Raw genomic sequence first — 18,624 nt, 5'->3', positions numbered from 1 at the left:
TGGCCCACCTCCGGGACCATCCTCCTCCTCCAGAAGGCCGTTGAGGCAGGGCCAAGGAATTCTTTCACCAAAGGAAATACTATCCTCTGCCTCCTTGATCCCTTCAACACCATCAGAGCTCCCATGGCGGTCCCAAGCCCCAGCTAGCTCCTCAGTCAACTCCAGGGATGGGATTTTGACTGGGCCAAAGGGAGTGTAAGCCAGTCACCTGTACCCAGAATGATGGACCCTACAGTCGTGGGCAGGCTGCAGTTCTTTGCGAACCAGTGGCCCAGAGTAACCTGGGAGTAGTGGGTTTTGTCCATTGCCCATCAAGTGCAACAATTAAATCTATTGGGTGTCCCAGCAAATTGTCCTCCATGCCCATATTGGGGGCTGGTAGCGAAACAGGAGGTATTACAAATGGAGCTCTCTTCCCTCTTAACGGCCAGAGTGGTCGAGCCCGTACCTCCAAGGCAAAGAGGGCGGGGATTCTACTCCAAGTACTTCCTGATTCCATAGAGAACAGGAGGTTTCCATCCCATCCTGGTCCTGAGGGCTTTAAACAAGTTTCTAAAAAAAGAAAAGTTCAAGATGGTTTCCCTGGGCACCTTGATCCCCCTTTTGCAAAAAGGGGAATAGCTATGCTCTCTCGACCTAAAGGATGCATGCACCCGTATGGAGATTTTCCCCGGTCACAAGAAGTATCTCCAATTTGTGGTGGGAAAATAGCACTTCTAGTACTGGGTGTTGCCTTTCAAGCTCGCGTTCGCCCCATGGGTCTTCACAAAATGCCTGGCCATGGAGGCGGTGTACCTAAGCAGACTGAGAATGCATGTTTTCCTGTATCTGGACGATTGGCTGGTCAAGAGCACATCTCAGACAGGGGTCACTAGCTCCATGCGCTTGACCATTTGGGTGTTGGATTCACTAGGGTTCATCCTCAACTACCCAAAGTCTCATATCAGTCAGTTACTTCAGTTGGACTTCATCAGAGCCCTGCTAGACATGGCTCAGGTCAAGGCCTTTCTGCCATGCCAGAGGGCCGTCCCCTTGATGAGCATTAAGGCAGAAGTTCAACAGAGCTAGCAGGTATCAGCCGGGCACATGTTGAGGCTGTTAGCCCATATGGCCACGACCATCCATGTCACTCCCTTGGCATGCTTACACATGCGCAGAGCACAATGAACCCTGAGGTCACAGTGGCACCAAACCACACAGAGCCTCCAGGATTGCATCAGAGTCACCCCTCTCTCAAGGATTCCTTGTCCTGGCAGCGAGTACTTTCCAATTTGGAACGGGGGATTTTCTTTTGGAGTCTCCCTACTCAGATTGTGCTAATCACAGATGCATCTACTCTGGGGTGGGGAACTCATGTGGATGGGCTTGTCACTCAGTGTTTGTGGTCTACTCAAGAACATTCTTGTCAAATCAACTTCCCAGAGCTCCAGGTGATCAAGTACACGCTATGGGCTTTCAGAGATTGGCTGTCCAACAAAGTTGTCCTGATCCAGAACAACAACCAAGTAGCCATTTGGTTTGTCAACAAGCAGGGAGACATGGGATCTACTTCCTGGGTCTGGAAGCAGTCCAGATCTGGTCGTGGGCCCTGTCTCACGGGATGGTGCTCCAGGCCATGTACCTGGCTGGTACTGAGAATGTGGTTGTGGACAGGCTGAGTCGAGCCTTCAGACCCCATGAGTGATCCCTGGACCAGGGGGTAGTGAATTGGATATTCCGCCTCTGGAGGAGCCCATATGTAGATCTGTTCACATCCCCCTGCAACAGAAAGGTACCTCAGTTCTGCTCCCTGTCCAGGTCAGTCAGCAAACCAGCCTCAGACACTCTGGCCCATCATTGGGTCAAGGGTCTTTTGTACACACATCCTCTGATTCCCTTAGTGGCGAAGACTCTTCTTGAAGCTTCGTGAGGACAGAGGGACTATGATCCTCATAGCCCTTCATTGACTGAGACAAGTCTGGTTTCCACTCCTGTGGGAGTTATCCATCCATAAACTGATCAGTCTGGAGTCTTCCCCAGATTTCATCACGCAAGAGACTGCAGCATCCCAACCTGGATGTTGAGAGCTTAATCCTTCAGCCACTTGATCTTTCTGAGGATGTGCCTCAGGTCCTGGCGGCTTCCTGAAAGCCTTCCACTAGAAAGTCCTACAGACTTTCTAGTGGAAGGCTTTCAGGAAGCCGCCAGGACCTTCAGGAAGTGGAGGAGGATTTCCATGTGGTGGGAGCAGAAGACCCTAGATCCGTTCTCCTATCCCACACAAAAAATGCTTGATTATCTTCCACACTTTTTTGAGACTGGCTTAAAAACCAACTCTATCACATCTTAGTGCAATTGGTGCATACCACCACGCTGTAGATGGTATACCCATCTCTGTACAGCCTATAATTGTATATTTCATGTGGGACCTGCTTCAATTGAAGCCTCCTCTAAGGCCTCCTGCTGTGTCTTGGGACATTAACATGGTGTTGGATCAGCTGATGAAAGCTCCTTTTGAGCTGCTGTGCACCTGTGACCTAAAGTTCCTGACCTGGAAGGTCATATTTCCGGTGGCGGTCACTTCAGCACGCAGGGTCAGCAAGCTCCAGACCTTAGTGTCTTATCCACCTTACACTAAGTTTTATCATGACAGGGTGGTCTTGCATACATACCCCAAGTTCCTGCCGAAGGTGGTGATGGATTTTTATCTTAACAGGTCAATTGTCCTGCCTATTTTCTTTCTCAGGCCCCATTCGCAGCAAGGCGAATGAGCCCTTCACAGTTTGGACAGCAAGCGAGCCTTAGCCTTCTATCTGGAGCAGATAGAAGCCCATAGACAGTTCACACATTTTTGTTTCTTTTGATAAGACTAGGTTGGGCGTTACCATTGCCAAACAGACAATATCCAGTTGGCTAGGAGATTGCATCTCCTTCTGTTATGCCCAGGTGGGACTGCATCTTGGAGCTCATTCTGTCGGAGCCATGGCAGCGATGGTGGCCCACTTGTGAGCAGTTCCCGTGAAGATCTGCAACGCTGCGACGTGGAATTCTCTCCACACATTCACATCCCATTACTATCTGGATAGAGATGAATGACGTAACAGTAGGTTCGGCCAGTCAGTCCTATGGAATCTCTTGAGGTGTGGAACCCAACTCTCCCTACCTAGAGCCTGTTGTTTGGGTTCAGGCTGTCTCCCCCTCTGTTACCAACAGCACCAATGGTGTTGTGCCCATTGGCACCTGGTTAGGTGACTGTTGTTCCCCTTTTGTGTTGAATAGTAGTCTGTAGCTAGGGATTCACCCATGTGTGAGGACTGCCATCCTGCTTGTCCTAGGAGAAAGCAGAGTTGCTTACCTGTAACAAGTGTTCTTCGAGGACAGCAGGATGTTAGTCCTCATGAAATCCGCCTTCCATCCCAGGGAGTTGGGTTTCTCCTATTTTTTATTTTAATCATAATTCTATTTTACAAGACAGAAGAAGGGCCCCGCGTGGATGGATGCGTATTATAGGGCATGCTGGGCATGCTCAGTGTGCCTAGTCAAAGTTCTAGAAAGTTTAACATAAGCTTTCTGCACCGGGGCTCCATCTGGTGATGTCACCTATATTTGAGGACTGACATCCTGTTGTCCTCAGAGAACACCTGTACAGGTAAGCAACTCTGCTTTCAGCAAAGGGATGCCGGGTGCGTAGAACGGCCTCCCTGGGGAGGTAATGGGGATAAAACCAGGGCTGAAATTCAAGAGAGAGCCTAGGATAGGCAGCGAGAATCCCTACTGGTGAGGAAATTAGGGATAGGAGAGATAAGCAGGGGGCTCTGGCTCTGCACTGGCAGGAACGGAACTCTTGTCAGATTCTGGATTTCTATGGGCTGAGCAATTTTAAATTAATCTGCTCATCAAATAAGTACAATACATCTAGAAGAACGTTTTCACAGGCTTTCACACAGATAGGCATATCTTCTCAAGACTGCAGCTTTCAGCGAGGGTAAAGTTAGCTCTCGGGAGATTTTCTGGTGTGGCTTTCTAGCAGGTTCCAAGACCCCAGGTACTTCCATCCCTGTGCCGTGTACATCGGAGCATTCAGAGGGAAGAGCCACAGGACCACCTGCACTGAAAGCCCGACGAGGGCCACCAAAGAGGACAGTTTCCAAAGGCAGGAGGGACCAGTCCCAGCTCACATATGGCTAACAGCACATGCGGCTTCCACAGAGCAGGGACTTATAACTGTGGGAGGCAAACTGCACAAGCCGCAGACTTAAAAACTGTCTGCATAGCCTGCGACCACATGGGGAGATAGCACATCTGTGGCTCTCTGGAAGCATGGGGCGGACTCTTTGCACCCACCTTTCAGAAAGTAGAAAGGCTTCATAATAAAACCCCCATGCATAGGCCCAGCAAACAGGAATCCTGTGAGCGTGCACTGCCAGCTAAATTCTTTCTTAGCCAGGCAAATGCCCACACATTTCCCCTTCACAGCTGTGGTTAGGAGCAGCAAAGAGGGGGCAGCTGTCCACACCGAGACAGCGTCCATGCATGCTCTTTACCTTGAGAGCGTGCAGCCTGCATACATATTACCATATGTTACCATATGTTACCATATGTTACCATGTTATAATGTAAAATAGGGCGGACTACGCCCTATTCTCTTGGTTATCTGGAAACCGATGTGATATCTCGATTGAATGTCGGTATATAAAATAAATAAATAAATAAATAAATAAAATATTCCTTCCCTCTGAAACTTACCGAGCATACAGAGCACCCGAAAATATTAGCACCCACTTCCACTGAGCGTAGCAAATAGGGTACCTGCTGTTTTCCACTCCCCCAAAACAGTCCCCTCCCCATAATACCACTCCTAACACACACCCCTCCCCAGAACTTCCCCTAACACACGTCCCTCCCCAGAACATCTCCCCTAACACACGTCCCTCCCCAGAACATCTCCCCTAACACACGCCCCTCCCCAGAACACCTCCCCTAACACACGTCCCTCCCCAGAACACCTCCCCTAACACACGCCCCTCCCCAGAACATCTCCCCTAACACACGCCCCCTCCCCAGAACATCTCCCCTAACACACGCCCCTCCCCAGAACATCTCCCCTAACACACGCCCCCTCCCCAGAACACCTCCCCTAACACACGCCCCTCCCCAGAACACCTCCCCTAACACACGTCCCTCCCCAGAACATCTCCCCTAACACACGCCCCTCCCCAGAACATCTCCCCTAACACACGTCCCTCCCCAGAACATCTCCCCTAACACACGCCCCTCCCCCAGAACACCTCCCCTAACACACGTCCCTCCCCAGAACATCTCCCCTAACACACGCCCCTCCCCAGAACACCTCCCCTAACACACGCCCCTCCCCAGAACACCTCCCCTAACACACGCCCCTCCCCAGAACATCTCCCCTAACACACGTCCCTCCCCAGAACATCTCCCCTAACACACGCCCCTCCCCAGAACACCTCCCCTAACACACCGCCCCTCCCCAGAACATCTCCCCTAACACACACGCCCCTCCCCAGAACACCTCCCCTAACACACATCCCTCCCAGAACATCTCCCCTAACACACGCCCCTCCCCAGAACATCTCCCCTAACAAACGTCCCTCCCCAGAACCTCCCTAACACACGTCCCTCCCCAGAACACCTCCCCTAACACACGCCCCTCCCCAGAACATCTCCCCTAACACACGCCCCCTCCCCAGAACATCTCCCCTAACACACGCCCCTCCCCAGAACATCTCCCCTAACACACGCCCCTCCCCAGAACACCTCCCCTAACACACGCCCCTCCCCAGAACACCTCCCCTAACACACGTCCCTCCCCAGAACATCTCCCCTAACACACGTCCCTCCCCAGAACATCTCCCCTAACACACGCCCCTCCCCAGAACACCACCCCTAACACACGTCCCTCCCCAGAACATCTCCCCTAACACACGCCCCTCCCCAGAACATCTCCCCTAACACACGCCCCTCCCCAGAACATCTCCCCTAACACACGCCCCTCCCCAGAACACCTCCCCTAACACACGTCCCTCCCCAGAACATCTCCCCTAACACACGTCCCTCCCCAGAACATCTCCCATAACACACGCCCCTCCCCAGAACACCTCCCCTAACACACGTCCCTCCCCAGAACATCTCCCCTAACACACCTCCCTCCCCAGAACCTCCCCTAACACACGTCCCTCCCCAGAACACCTCCCCTAACACACGTCCCTCCCCAGAACATCTCCCCTAACACACGCCCCTCCCCAGAACATCTCCCCTAACACACGCCCCTCCCCAGAACATCTCCCCTAACACACGCCCCTCCCCAGAACATCTCCCCTAACACACGCCCCTCCCCAGAAACACCTCCCCTAACACACGTCCCTCCCCAGAACATCTCCCCTAACACACGTCCCTCCCCAGAACATCTCCCCTAACACACGCCCCTCCCCAGAACACCTCCCCTAACACACGTCCCTCCCCAGAACATCTCCCCTAACACACACCCCTCCCCAGAACACCTCCCCTAACACACGCCCCTCCCCAGAACCTCCCCTAACACACGTCCCTCCCCAGAACCTCCCCTAACACACGCCCTCCCCAGAACCTCCCCTAACACACGTCCCTCCCCAGAACACCTCCCCTAACACACGCCCCTCCCCAGAACCTCCCCAAACACACGCCCCTCCCCAGAACATCTCCCCTAACACACGTCCCTCCCCAGAACATCTCCCCTGACACACGCCCCTCCCCAGAACATCTCCCCTGACACACGTCCCTCCCCAGAACATCTCCCCTGACACCACGCCCCTCCCCAGAACACCTCCCCTAACACACGCCCCTCCCCAGAACACCACCCCTAACACACGTCCCTCCCCAGAACATCTCCCCTAACACACGCCCCTCCCCAGAACATCTCCCCTAACACACGCCCCTCCCCAGAACACCTCCCCTAACACACGTCCCTCCCCAGAACATCTCCCCTAACACACGTCCCTCCCCAGAACATCTCCCCTAACACACGCCCCTCCCCAGAACACCTCCCCTAACACACGTCCCTCCCCAGAACATCTCCCCTAACACACCTCCCTCCCCAGAACCTCCCCTAACACACGTCCCTCCCCAGAACACCTCCCCTAACACACGTCCCTCCCCAGAACATCTCCCCTAACACACGCCCCTCCCCAGAACACCTCCCCTAACACACGTCCCTCCCCAGAACATCTCCCCTAACACACGTCCCTCCCCAGAACATCTCCCCTAACACACGCCCCTCCCCAGAACACCTCCCCTAACACACGTCCCTCCCCAGAACATCTCCCCTAACACACCTCCCTCCCCAGAACCTCCCCTAACACACGTCCCTCCCCAGAACACCTCCCCTAACACACGTCCCTCCCCAGAACATCTCCCCTAACACACGCCCCTCCCCAGAACATCTCCCCCTAACACACGCCCCTCCCCAGAACATCTCCCCTAACACACGCCCCTCCCCAGAACATCTCCCCTAACACACGCCCCTCCCCAGAACACCTCCCCTAACACACGTCCCTCCCCAGAACATCTCCCCTAACACACGTCCCTCCCCAGAACATCTCCCCTAACACACGCCCCTCCCCAGAACACCTCCCCTAACACACGTCCCTCCCCAGAACATCTCCCCCTAACACACACCCCTCCCCAGAACACCTCCCCTAACACACGCCCCTCCCCAGAACCTCCCCTAACACACGTCCCTCCCCAGAACCTCCCCTAACACACGCCCCTCCCCAGAACCTCCCCCCTAACACACGTCCCTCCCCAGAACACCTCCCCTAACACACGCCCCTCCCCAGAACCTCCCCAAACACACGCCCCTCCCCAGAACATCTCCCCTAACACACGTCCCTCCCCAGAACATCTCCCCTGACACACGCCCCTCCCCAGAACATCTCCCCTGACACACGTCCCTCCCCAGAACATCTCCCCCTAACACACATCCCTCCCCAGAACACCTCCCCTAACACACGTCCCTCCCCAGAACATCTCCCCTAACACACGCCCCTCCCCAGAACATCTCCCCTAACACACGCCCCTCCCCAGAACCTCCCCTAACACACGTCCCTCCGCAGAACATCTCCCCTAACACACGCCCCTCCCCAGAACACCTAACACACGCCCCTCCCCAGAACCTCCCCTAACACACGCCCCTCCCCAGAACCTCCCCTAACACACGTCCCTCCCCAGAACACCTCCCCTAACACACGCCCCTCCCCAGAACACCTCCCCTAACACACGCCCCTCCCCAGAATACCTAACACACGCCCCTCCCCAGAACACCACCCCTAACACACGTCCCTCCCCAGAACATCTCCCCTAACACACGCCCCTCCCCAGAACACCTCCCCTAACACACGCCCCTCCCCAGAATACCTAACACACGCCCCTCCCTAGAACACCACCCCTAACACACGTCCCTCCCCAGAACATCTCCCCTAACACACGCCCCTCCCCAGAACATCTCCCCTAACACACGCCCCTCCCCAGAACCTCCCCTAAACACACGCCCCTCCCCAGAACATCTCCCCTAACACACGCCCCTCCCCAGAACACCTCCCCTAACACACGTCCCTCCCCAGAACATCTCCCCTAACACACGTCCCTCCCCAGAACATCTCCCCTAACACACGCCCCTCCCCAGAACACCTCCCCTAACACACGTCCCTCCCCAGAACATCTCCCCTAACACACCTCCCTCCCCAGAACCTCCCCCTAACACACGTCCCTCCCCAGAACACCTCCCCTAACACACGTCCCTCCCCAGAACATCTCCCCTAACACACGCCCCTCCCCAGAACATCTCCCCTAACACACGCCCCTCCCCAGAACATCTCCCCTAACACACGCCCCTCCCCAGAACATCTCCCCTAACACACGCCCCTCCCCAGAACACCTCCCCTAACACACGTCCCTCCCCAGAACATCTCCCCTAACACACGTCCCTCCCCAGAACATCTCCCCTAACACACGCCCCTCCCCAGAACACCTCCCCTAACACACGTCCCTCCCCAGAACATCTCCCCTAACACACACCCCTCCCCAGAACACCTCCCCTAACACACGCCCCTCCCCAGAACCTCCCCTAACACACGTCCCTCCCCAGAACCTCCCCTAACACACGCCCCTCCCCAGAACCTCCCCTAACACACGTCCCTCCCCAGAACACCTCCCCTAACACACGTCCCTCCCCAGAACACCTCCCCTAACACACGCCCCTCCCCAGAACCTCCCCAAACACACGCCCCTCCCCAGAACATCTCCCCTAACACACGTCCCTCCCCAGAACATCTCCCCTGACACACGCCCCTCCCCAGAACATCTCCCCTGACACACGTCCCTCCCCAGAACATCTCCCCTAACACACGTCCCTCCCCAGAACACCTCCCCTAACACACGTCCCTCCCCAGAACATCTCCCCTAACACACGCCCCTCCCCAGAACATCTCCCCTAACACACGCCCCTCCCCAGAACCTCCCCTAACACACGTCCCTCCGCAGAACATCTCCCCTAACACACGCCCCTCCCCAGAAACACCTAACACACGCCCCTCCCCAGAACCTCCCCTAACACACGCCCCTCCCCAGAACCTCCCCTAACACACGTCCCTCCCCAGAACACCTCCCCTAACACACGCCCCTCCCCAGAATACCTAACACACGCCCCTCCCCAGAACACCTCCCCTAACACACGCCCCTCCCCAGAACCTCCCCTAACACACCTCCCTCCCCAGAACACCTCCCCTAACACACGCCCCTCCCCAGAACACCTAACACACGCCCCCTCCCCAGAACCTCCCCTAACACACCTCCCTCCCCAGAACACCTCTCCTAACACACGCCCCTCCCCAGAACACCTAACACACGCCCCTCCCCAGAACCTTCCCAAACACACGTCCCTCCCCAGAACACCTCCCCTAACACACGTCCCTCCCCAGAACACCTCCCCTAACACACGCCCCTCCCCAGAACTTCCCCTAACACACGTCCCTCCCCAGAACACCTCCCCTAACACACGCCCCTCCCCAGAACACCTAACACACGCCCCTCCCCAGAACCTCCCCTAACACACATCCCTCCCCAGAACACCTCCCCTAACACACGCCCCTCCCCAGAACCTCCCCTAACACACCTCCCTCCCCAGAACACCTCCCCTAACACACCTCCCTCCCCAGAACACCTCCCCTAACACACGCCCCTCCCCAGAACACCTAACACACGCCCCTCCCCAGAACCTCCCCTAACACACGTCCCTCCCCAGAACACCTCCCCTAACACACGCCCCTCCCCAGAACCTCCCGTAACACACGCCCCTCCCCAGAACCTCCCCTAACACACGTTCCTCCCCAGAACACCTCCCCTAACACACGCCCCTCCCAAGAACCTCCCCTAACACACGTCCCTCCCCAGAACACCTCCCCTAACACACGCCCCTCCCCAGAACACCTAACACACGCCCCCTCCCCAGAACCTCCCCTAACACACCTCCCTCCCCAGAACACCTCTCCTAACACACGCCCCTCCCCAGAACACCTAACACACGCCCCTCCCCAGAACCTCCCCAAACACACGTCCCTCCCCAGAACACCTCCCCTAACACACGTCCCTCCCCAGAACACCTCCCCTAACACACGCCCCTCCCCAGAACTTCCCCTAACACACGTCCCTCCCCAGAACACCTCCCCTAACACACGCCCCTCCCCAGAACACCTAACACACGCCCCTCCCCAGAACCTCCCCTAACACACATCCCTCCCCAGAACACCTCCCCTAACACACGCCCCTCCCCAGAACCTCCCCTAACACACCTCCCTCCCCAGAACACCTCCCCTAACACACCTCCCTCCCCAGAACACCTCCCCTAATACACGCCCCTCCCCAGAACACCTAACACACGCCCCTCCCCAGAACCTCCCCTAACACACGTCCCTCCCCAGAACACCTCCCCTAACACACGCCCCTCCCCAGAACCTCCCGTAACACACGCCCCTCCCCAGAACCTCCCCTAACACACGTTCCTCCCCAGAACACCTCCCCTAACACACGCCCCTCCCAAGAACCTCCCCTAACACACGTCCCTCCCCAGAACACCTCCCCTAACACACGCCCCTCCCCAGAACCTTCCCTAACACACGCCCCTCCCCAGAACCTCCCCTAACACACGTCCCTCCCCAGAACACCTCCCCTAACACACGTCCCTCCCCAGAACCTCCCCTAACACACGTCCCTCCCCAGAACCTCCCCTAACACACGCCCCTCCCCAGAACCTCCCCTAACACACGCCCCTCCCCAGAACCTCCCCTAACACACGCCCCTCCCCAGAACCTCCTCTAACACAGCAGATGGTCTGTGAGCTGCAGAGGAATGTATAGTGTGAGGGAAATGTTCAGCCTGTCAGTTTTTCTTAGTTAAATTTTCCTCGCCACACCTGTTGTTCAGTGTTAAAAGCTCTGACAGTTGCCTCTTATTAATCAGGTTCCTATGAAAGGAGTAACTTGTCTAATGCAGATACACATGGACACGCCAATTTTACAATATGCATGCTTTAAGGCATACATGTTATAAAATAGGCTACTTGCACACACATGCCTGCACGGTTTTATATCGACGTGCACATGTGCGTGCAAATCCCGTCTCGAGCATGTAAGGGGGAGAATATTAGTAGGTAAGTGCGGCAACACAATAGGCCTTTTTCCCAGTTCCCTCCCAGTTTGCCTCAGTAAAGGAGTGAACTTCCTAAACCCTCTACCTAACTTGCCTACCTTTTATCCTACTAGCCTCGACTCTAATACCCGGCTGACTACCCTTTTTTTTTAATTTTACTACTTATACGCTATCCATAGCAGAAGCAAGCTACGTGCTTCTGGGATCCCGATGCACACTAGTGCGTGTAATTGACTTCATGGTCCCAGTCCGGGCTCGCACATGCCCCACTCCACCCTAACCAAACCCTGCCCCTTCCCACCCCTTTTTCACCAAACATTTTTTATCAGTGTTTTGGGAGATAAGCACGTAGCTATAGGCCTCGTAAATCTGTGGCCTGTGCGAGTCCCAGTCACACGCGTATCTCCCGGATTTACCATGCAAAGGACTTTTAAAATTCATCCTTTTCTGGAAGGAATGGTCTCTCTCTACTTGTCCAACGAGCTTTGTGAAAGGAATGGTCTCTCTCTACTTGTCCAACGAGCTTTGTGAAAGGAATGGTTGCTCTTTACTTGTCTAACGCGCTTTGTGAAAGGAATGGTCTCTCTTTACTTGTCTAACGTGCTTTGTGAAAGGAATGGTCTCTCTTTACTTGTCTAACGTGCTTTGTGAAAGGAATGGTCGCTCTTTACTTATCTAACGTGCTTTGTGAAAGGAATGGTCGCTCTTTACTTATCTAACGTGCTTTGTGAAAGGAATGGTCGCTCTTTACTTGTCTAACGTGCTTTGTGAAAGGAATGGTCTCTCTCTACTTGTCCAACGAGCTTTGTGAAAGGAATGGTTGCTCTTTACTTGTCTAACGCGCTTTGTGAAAGGAATGGTCTCTCTTTACTTGTCTAACATGCTTTGTGAAAGGAATGGTCGCTCTTTACTTGTCTAACGTGCTTTGTGAAAGGAATGGTCGCTCTTTACTTGTCTAACGTGCTTTGTGAAAGGAATGGTCTCTCTCTACTTGTCCAACGAGCTTTGTGAAAGGAATGGTCGCTCTTTACTTATCTAACGTGCTTTGTGAAAGGAATGGTCCCTCTTTACTTGTCTAACGCGCTTTGTGAAAGGAATGGTCCCTCTTTACTTGTCTAACGCGCTTTGTGAAAGGAATGGTCTCTCTTTACTTGTCTATCGTGCTTTGTGAAAGGAATGGTCTCTCTTTACTTGTCTAACGTGCTTTGTGAAAGGAATGGTCCCACTTTACTTGTCTAACGCGCTTTGTGAAAGGAATTGTTTCTCTTTACTTGTCTAACGCGCTTTGTGAAAGGAATGATCTCTCTTTACTTATCTAATGTGCTTTGTGAAAGGAATGGTCTCTCTTTACTTGTCTAACGCGCTTTGTGAAAGGAATGATCTCTCTTTACTTATCTAACGTGCTTTGTGAAAGGAATGGTCCCTCTTTACTTGTCTAACGCGCTTTGTGAAAGGAATGGTCCCTCTTTACTTGTCTAACGTGCTTTGTGAAAGGAATGGTCACTCTTTACTTGTCTAACGTGCTTTGTGAAAGGAATGGTCTCTCTTTACTTGTCTAACGCGCTTTGTGAAAGGAATGATCTCTCTTTACTTATCTAACGTGCTTTGTGAAAGGAATGGTCACTCTTTACTTATCTAATGTGCTTTGTGAAAGGAATGGTCACTCTTTACTTATCTAATGTGCTTTGTGAAAGGAATGGTCCCTCTTTACTTGTCTAACGCGCTTTGTGAAAGGAATGGTCACTCTTTACTTGTCTAACGTGCTTTGTGAAAGGAATGGTCTCTCTTTACTTGTCTAACGCGCTTTGTGAAAGGAATGATCTCTCTTTACTTATCTAACGTGCTTTGTGAAAGGAATGGTCCCTCTTTACTTGTCTAACGTGCTTTGTGAAAGGAATGGTCACTCTTTACTTATCTAATGTGCTTTGTGAAAGGAATGGTCTCTCTTTACTTGTCTAACGCGCTTTGTGAAAGGAATGGTCCCTCTTTACTTGTCTAACGTGCTTTGTGAAAGGAATGGTCCCTCTTTACTTATCTAACGCGCTTTGTGAAAGGAATGGTCACTCTTTACTTGTCTAACGCGCTTTGTGAAAGGAATGGTCCCTCTTTACTTGTCTAACGCGCTTTGTGAAAGGAATGGTCGCTCTTTACTCGTCTAACGCGCTTTGTGAAAGGAATGATCTCTCTTTACTTGTCTAACGCGCTTTGTGAAAGGAATGGTCTCTCTTTACTTGTCTAACGCGCTTTGTGAAAGGAATGGTCTCTCTTTACTTGTCTAACGTGCTTTGTGAAAGGAATGATCTCTCTTTACTTGTCTAACGCGCTTTGTGAAAGAAATGGTCCCTCTTTACTTGTCTAACGCGCTTTGTGAAAGGAATTGTCTCTCTTTACTTGTCTCATTGCGCTTTGTGAAAGGAATTGTCCCTCTTGCTCTCTTCGTATAAAGTGCTGCGAGCCGGATTTCTGCGTGGCAGGAAATTTACTGCACGCCCCCACCCCTGAATTTTGCTGTCCTAAATTCAGAACTAATAGGCCTGTGCGTAAATCCAGGCCTAGCAAGTATGCAAAATTTCCCTGTGAAATGTGTAATTCATGTGCATGTTTCACATCTATTTTATGTGGGCGGTTACAAAATTACCCCTAATATGCTTATAATAAAAGGAGAAAGAAAAGAAAATATACATCATAGTCCTATAAGTAAAATGAATAATAAACAGTGATACAGTAAAATAATAGATAATGGTGATAACAATAAAATAATATACACAATAGTGATAATAGTATAATTAAAAATAATATTTATTGATAATACTGATAAGAGCAGAAAAGAAATTCCAGGGTACATTATGGACAGTAACAAGGACAATTCCCGTGTCCTGTGCTGGAGCCTACTGTCCGAGGTCAAGTCATGTTTCTGTCCCGGAGGCAGGATCCCACGGATTTTGCTGCCCTGTCTCTTCTTTCCCACAGGATTAGACAGAGGGTTTCCTGCTCATTCTTTTATTTATTTATTTATTACAAATATGTGTTTCCCGCCCTTCCATAGTTCAGTTTGAGGGATACAGAAGATTGCAGACAGAGTACAAAACTAACATTGACCCTTACAGATCCTGATCATGCGTGGGCGTTATCCTGGACAAGCTGTATGCCCTCTGAAACAAATACATTTTTGGAGGGAAGTCTTGGATTTTCTCTCTCAGCTTTGGGAAATGAGCAGCTCTGATATTGAGCACAGGAGGAAATGCTTTGCCTTTCCTATTTCTCTGGTGTTGCACTGAATACAGGGTCTGCCTTCTTGGGGTTTCCAGTTCAGAAAGTTGCATCTTTCTATTTCTAATCCGTAGTCACTTATTTTGTTTTTGATGAGGATCTGTCTGGGTTGTGTGTGTGACTGAGGTGAGGTATCCTGCTGGCGTGTAATTTCTGTGTAGCAGTCCGGCTCCTCCTGGTTTCCAACCAGTACCACCCCTTGGTGGCGCATTGGTGTTCTAGGGCCCATTGCGATATTTACATTGCTGCCTTTTCCTAGGCATGTTGTGTCTGAGTTGTGCATCTTAGGGCTGCTTTAGTGCGGTAGGTTTGCTACATAGGTGCTGAGTGTACGTTTTGCAGGATTTTGTGTTCTGGTACTGGAGGGAGTCTCTGCCATGGTTACTGAGCTGACACCGGATTTTCCTTATTCTTTTTTGTACGTTAAAAGGAAGTGTCCTAGCTCTGCTTTGCACCTGTTGTTGGGGGAGTTTGCAGAACTGGAGGTGTAGGGTTTCTCTTCCAGTCTGCATAGTTTTGGTTAAGGATAGACCCATATATGCGGATTGGTTGAATGATGCTAACAAATAAGTGTAACACTAGTTTTACTGGGGGTTCTATCTGTCCAGGGCTTTCTTTGCTGCATATATAGGGCTCTCTGAGCATTTTCTTGTAATGTCAAGCAATGTGAAAGGAGCTGAGTGAGTGAGCGCAGGCCGCACGATGTCCCGGTGCTGGGCTGCTCTCTCCCTTTCTGTCTGAAGGGTGCACGTCTCCTGGAGTTAAGCGAGCCTCTGTCAAGCTAGCTGCAGGTGAGCAGCCCTGCTCCGCTCCGCTCCGATCCTTTACTTCGTGTATTCCTTCTGAAAACGGGTTCCAGAGTAACAAATCCAAAGCTTCAGCACAAGTAAGCAATTAAAGATTGTGAAATGAAACCACTAACATTTTATTTTATTTATTTATTTGTGTTTTTCTATACCGGCATTCACGGAAGTTCGTATCATGTCGGTTTACATAAAACAAGGGGTGAGCAATACATTATAACGTACATAACTATAACAAGAGAGTATACTTTACAATTTATAACAAGTGCATAGAAAAATAAGTTACAATAAAACAGGGATGAAACTAACTGGGAGTAGAATAAGAGGAAAGATAGAAGTTTAACAAGAAGTAGAACGTTGCAGTGGTTGGTAATGTCTGGATCAGTTTAATGGATGATGATCAGTCTTGCTGCATTTGATGGAAGAGAATCAGTAAGGGTCCGGAAAGGCTTTCTTTCATAAAACATAAAACAACTCGGACACATGCACAGTGTTAGAGAAGGTGCCAGCAAAATCCCGTGCTAGGTACAAGCTCACAACGGTCCACGATCCGATGACCTTACCTGGTGTTACAGTGCTGACCAAATCCCAGCGCATCCACACATTGGGTGTTCCCTGGCAAACAGGTAATAACCAACCACGTCGTAACAGCCAGACCCACCAGAAACGACCCCCCCGACCCAGTGCATGCCTGCTACAAAACTGCAAACACGACTCCCACCAGCCGAACATCCACAGCTCAAATGCCAAGGTGGTTCAATCCACAAGACCTGGCCGGACCTTGCACGCGGTGAGCAGCTTCACCTCTGCTTGTACAGACGCTCAGCTGACATCCTATTTACATAACCTGCTCCCTATGGAATCCGCATCCCACCCCCACAGGAGCAGCGCCTTAAAATTTACTCCCGCATGTACAGGCAGCCACTGGAGGCCCTCCAGAACTGCTTTTCCAATCCCCGTCCCAGTGCTTCCTCTTCACGGAGCAGAGTGCAGTGGGGACCGGACCTCACAGCAACCCCCCACCCTCCTCCGCAGCTCCTGCACATAGCCCTGCCCCCATCCCAGCCTGCACCACCCCTGTCCCCCCGACACTGCCTCTGCCCAGCCGACACCTGCCTGGGAAGCGCTGCCGTCTCTCCTGGTCGTGGAAACCTAAAAACGCAGAAATGACGGCGGAAAAGGACCAGGCGGTCCATCCAGTCTGCCCAGCAAGCCCTGCCATGCAGGTCCTCCCCCGTGCTTAGCGGTTTCCCCAGAACGTCAAAGTCAGGGCCCTGGCTGGTTGCATGTGAGGGAGGCAGCACCTGAAAGCATCCCCTCAGTGAATTCAGAGCTCAGGCATTATCAGACGTCAGCAGGCAGGGTCACCCCAGCTTTTGCCATTGCTTTATCATTCTTACCTTGCCGGGATTGTTTTACTGTGATCCACCCTGCACACATGGTCTGATTTGGAAGAGGTGGGATATAAAGATTTGACAGGAAAGGCAGGAAAAGGATGATTTCTAGCCAGTAAGCGGCAGATCTGGAAGGGATGCCACGACGCGGCCTGGCCCTGGGCAGTAACGTGCATTAAAGACAGCGTTCCCCGTCTTTCCTTGTCCTGCCATCTCCCCCCTTTCCCCGACTGTGCAGGGACCTGGTGGACACGCGGAAGCAGATGGTGCGGGACGAGAGGCGGCTGGTGAGGCAGGAGAAGTCCCGGAAGAGGAAGCAGAGGCACAGGAGCGAGCGCCTGCTGAGGACGTTCAAGACCGCCGTGAAGACGGTGACGCCGCACGGATCCGCGCTCATGTCGCAGGAGCCCGGTGGCCCCCGCCAGGTCTCGGCCGCGCCCCCCCTCAGCTCCCAGCCCCAAGACAAGGCGTCCCGGGGCTCCCAGCAGACAGCGCCGACGTTCAGCGCCGATGGTGCCTCGGCATCTCAGCTGGCGCCCGAGCTGGCCCCCGAAGCACGGGAGGGCACGGCGACCACCAGCCCTGACGCAAGTTCCACGCCGCAGCCAGAAACTATAACCACTTCCTACTCCACCATCGCAGGGGTTAGAAAGCAAGGCACCAAATCCCACCCTGCCAAAGGTCACCTACGCAAACAGCAGCGACGCACCAGGCTGCAAAAATAACCCGAAGAGGCAGGCTGGAGCCGCGGCAGCAAGGACGGTGCGATATGCACTGTAATCACGCCACAGCGCTGTCTGGGGAGCCTTTCTGGTCCTGTCATGGGAAGAAGCTGGGGGCTGATGGTTTGCAGAGTCAGGAGACTATGGCTATCATTTCTAAGCTGGCTCTGCCAGTGACTCAGCACCTTGCATGTTTCTGCCTCCCTCGGGTCTCTCCCTGAATCCGGACCTAGTAAGAATCACATCAAAGAGCTCCAGGTCACAGTATGGGACACTTGAATGAAAGTGCACTGAGGGCAAAGGCCGCTCTTAACTCCTGCGCATGGACACAACAAGGAATGTAGGACAAGTCCACTTCTACTGCACCATAGCACTGGGTCACACACTGCATCGTTCACAGACATAGGCTGCATGTCACGGTGTGCAGGAGCTGCATCTCTCCAGATCTTTCTGTCCTGCTTTCCTTTAGGACTGGGTCACACACTGCATCATTTACAGATATTACACTGCATGTCACGGTGTGCAGGGGCTGCATCTCTCCAGATCTTTCTGTCCTGCTTTCCTTTAGGACTGGGTCACACACTGCATCGTTTACAGACATAGGCTGCATGTCAAGGTGTGCAGGAGCTGCATCTCTCCAGATCTTTCTGTTCTGCTTTCCTTTAGGACTGGGTCACACACTGCATCGTTTACAGACATAGGCTGCATGTCAAGGTGTGCGGGGGCTGCATCTCTCCAGATCTTTCTGTT

At 52.8% G+C, this 18,624-nt stretch overlaps 1 protein-coding gene across 1 annotated transcript in view; it reads left to right on the top strand.

The window, feature by feature from the left end:
• LOC115082220 (leucine-rich repeat-containing protein 74A-like) overlaps positions 1-18,417 on the top strand; it is a gene marked incomplete at its 5' end in the record, with an annotated part of 80,245 nt that extends 61,828 nt beyond the window's left edge. Inside the window, 1 exon segment of the mRNA XM_029586475.1 lies at positions 17,391-18,417. Within this exon segment, the coding sequence (XP_029442335.1) occupies positions 17,391-17,877 (487 nt within the window).
• Between the last annotated feature and the right edge of the window lie 207 nt (positions 18,418-18,624).

Source organism: Rhinatrema bivittatum, unplaced genomic scaffold (assembly GCF_901001135.1).
Source record: "Rhinatrema bivittatum unplaced genomic scaffold, aRhiBiv1.1, whole genome shotgun sequence".
NCBI lineage: Eukaryota > Metazoa > Chordata > Amphibia > Gymnophiona > Rhinatrematidae > Rhinatrema > Rhinatrema bivittatum.
Note: the sequence above shows the minus strand (reverse complement) of the source record. Positions and strands in the feature narration are given on the sequence as shown.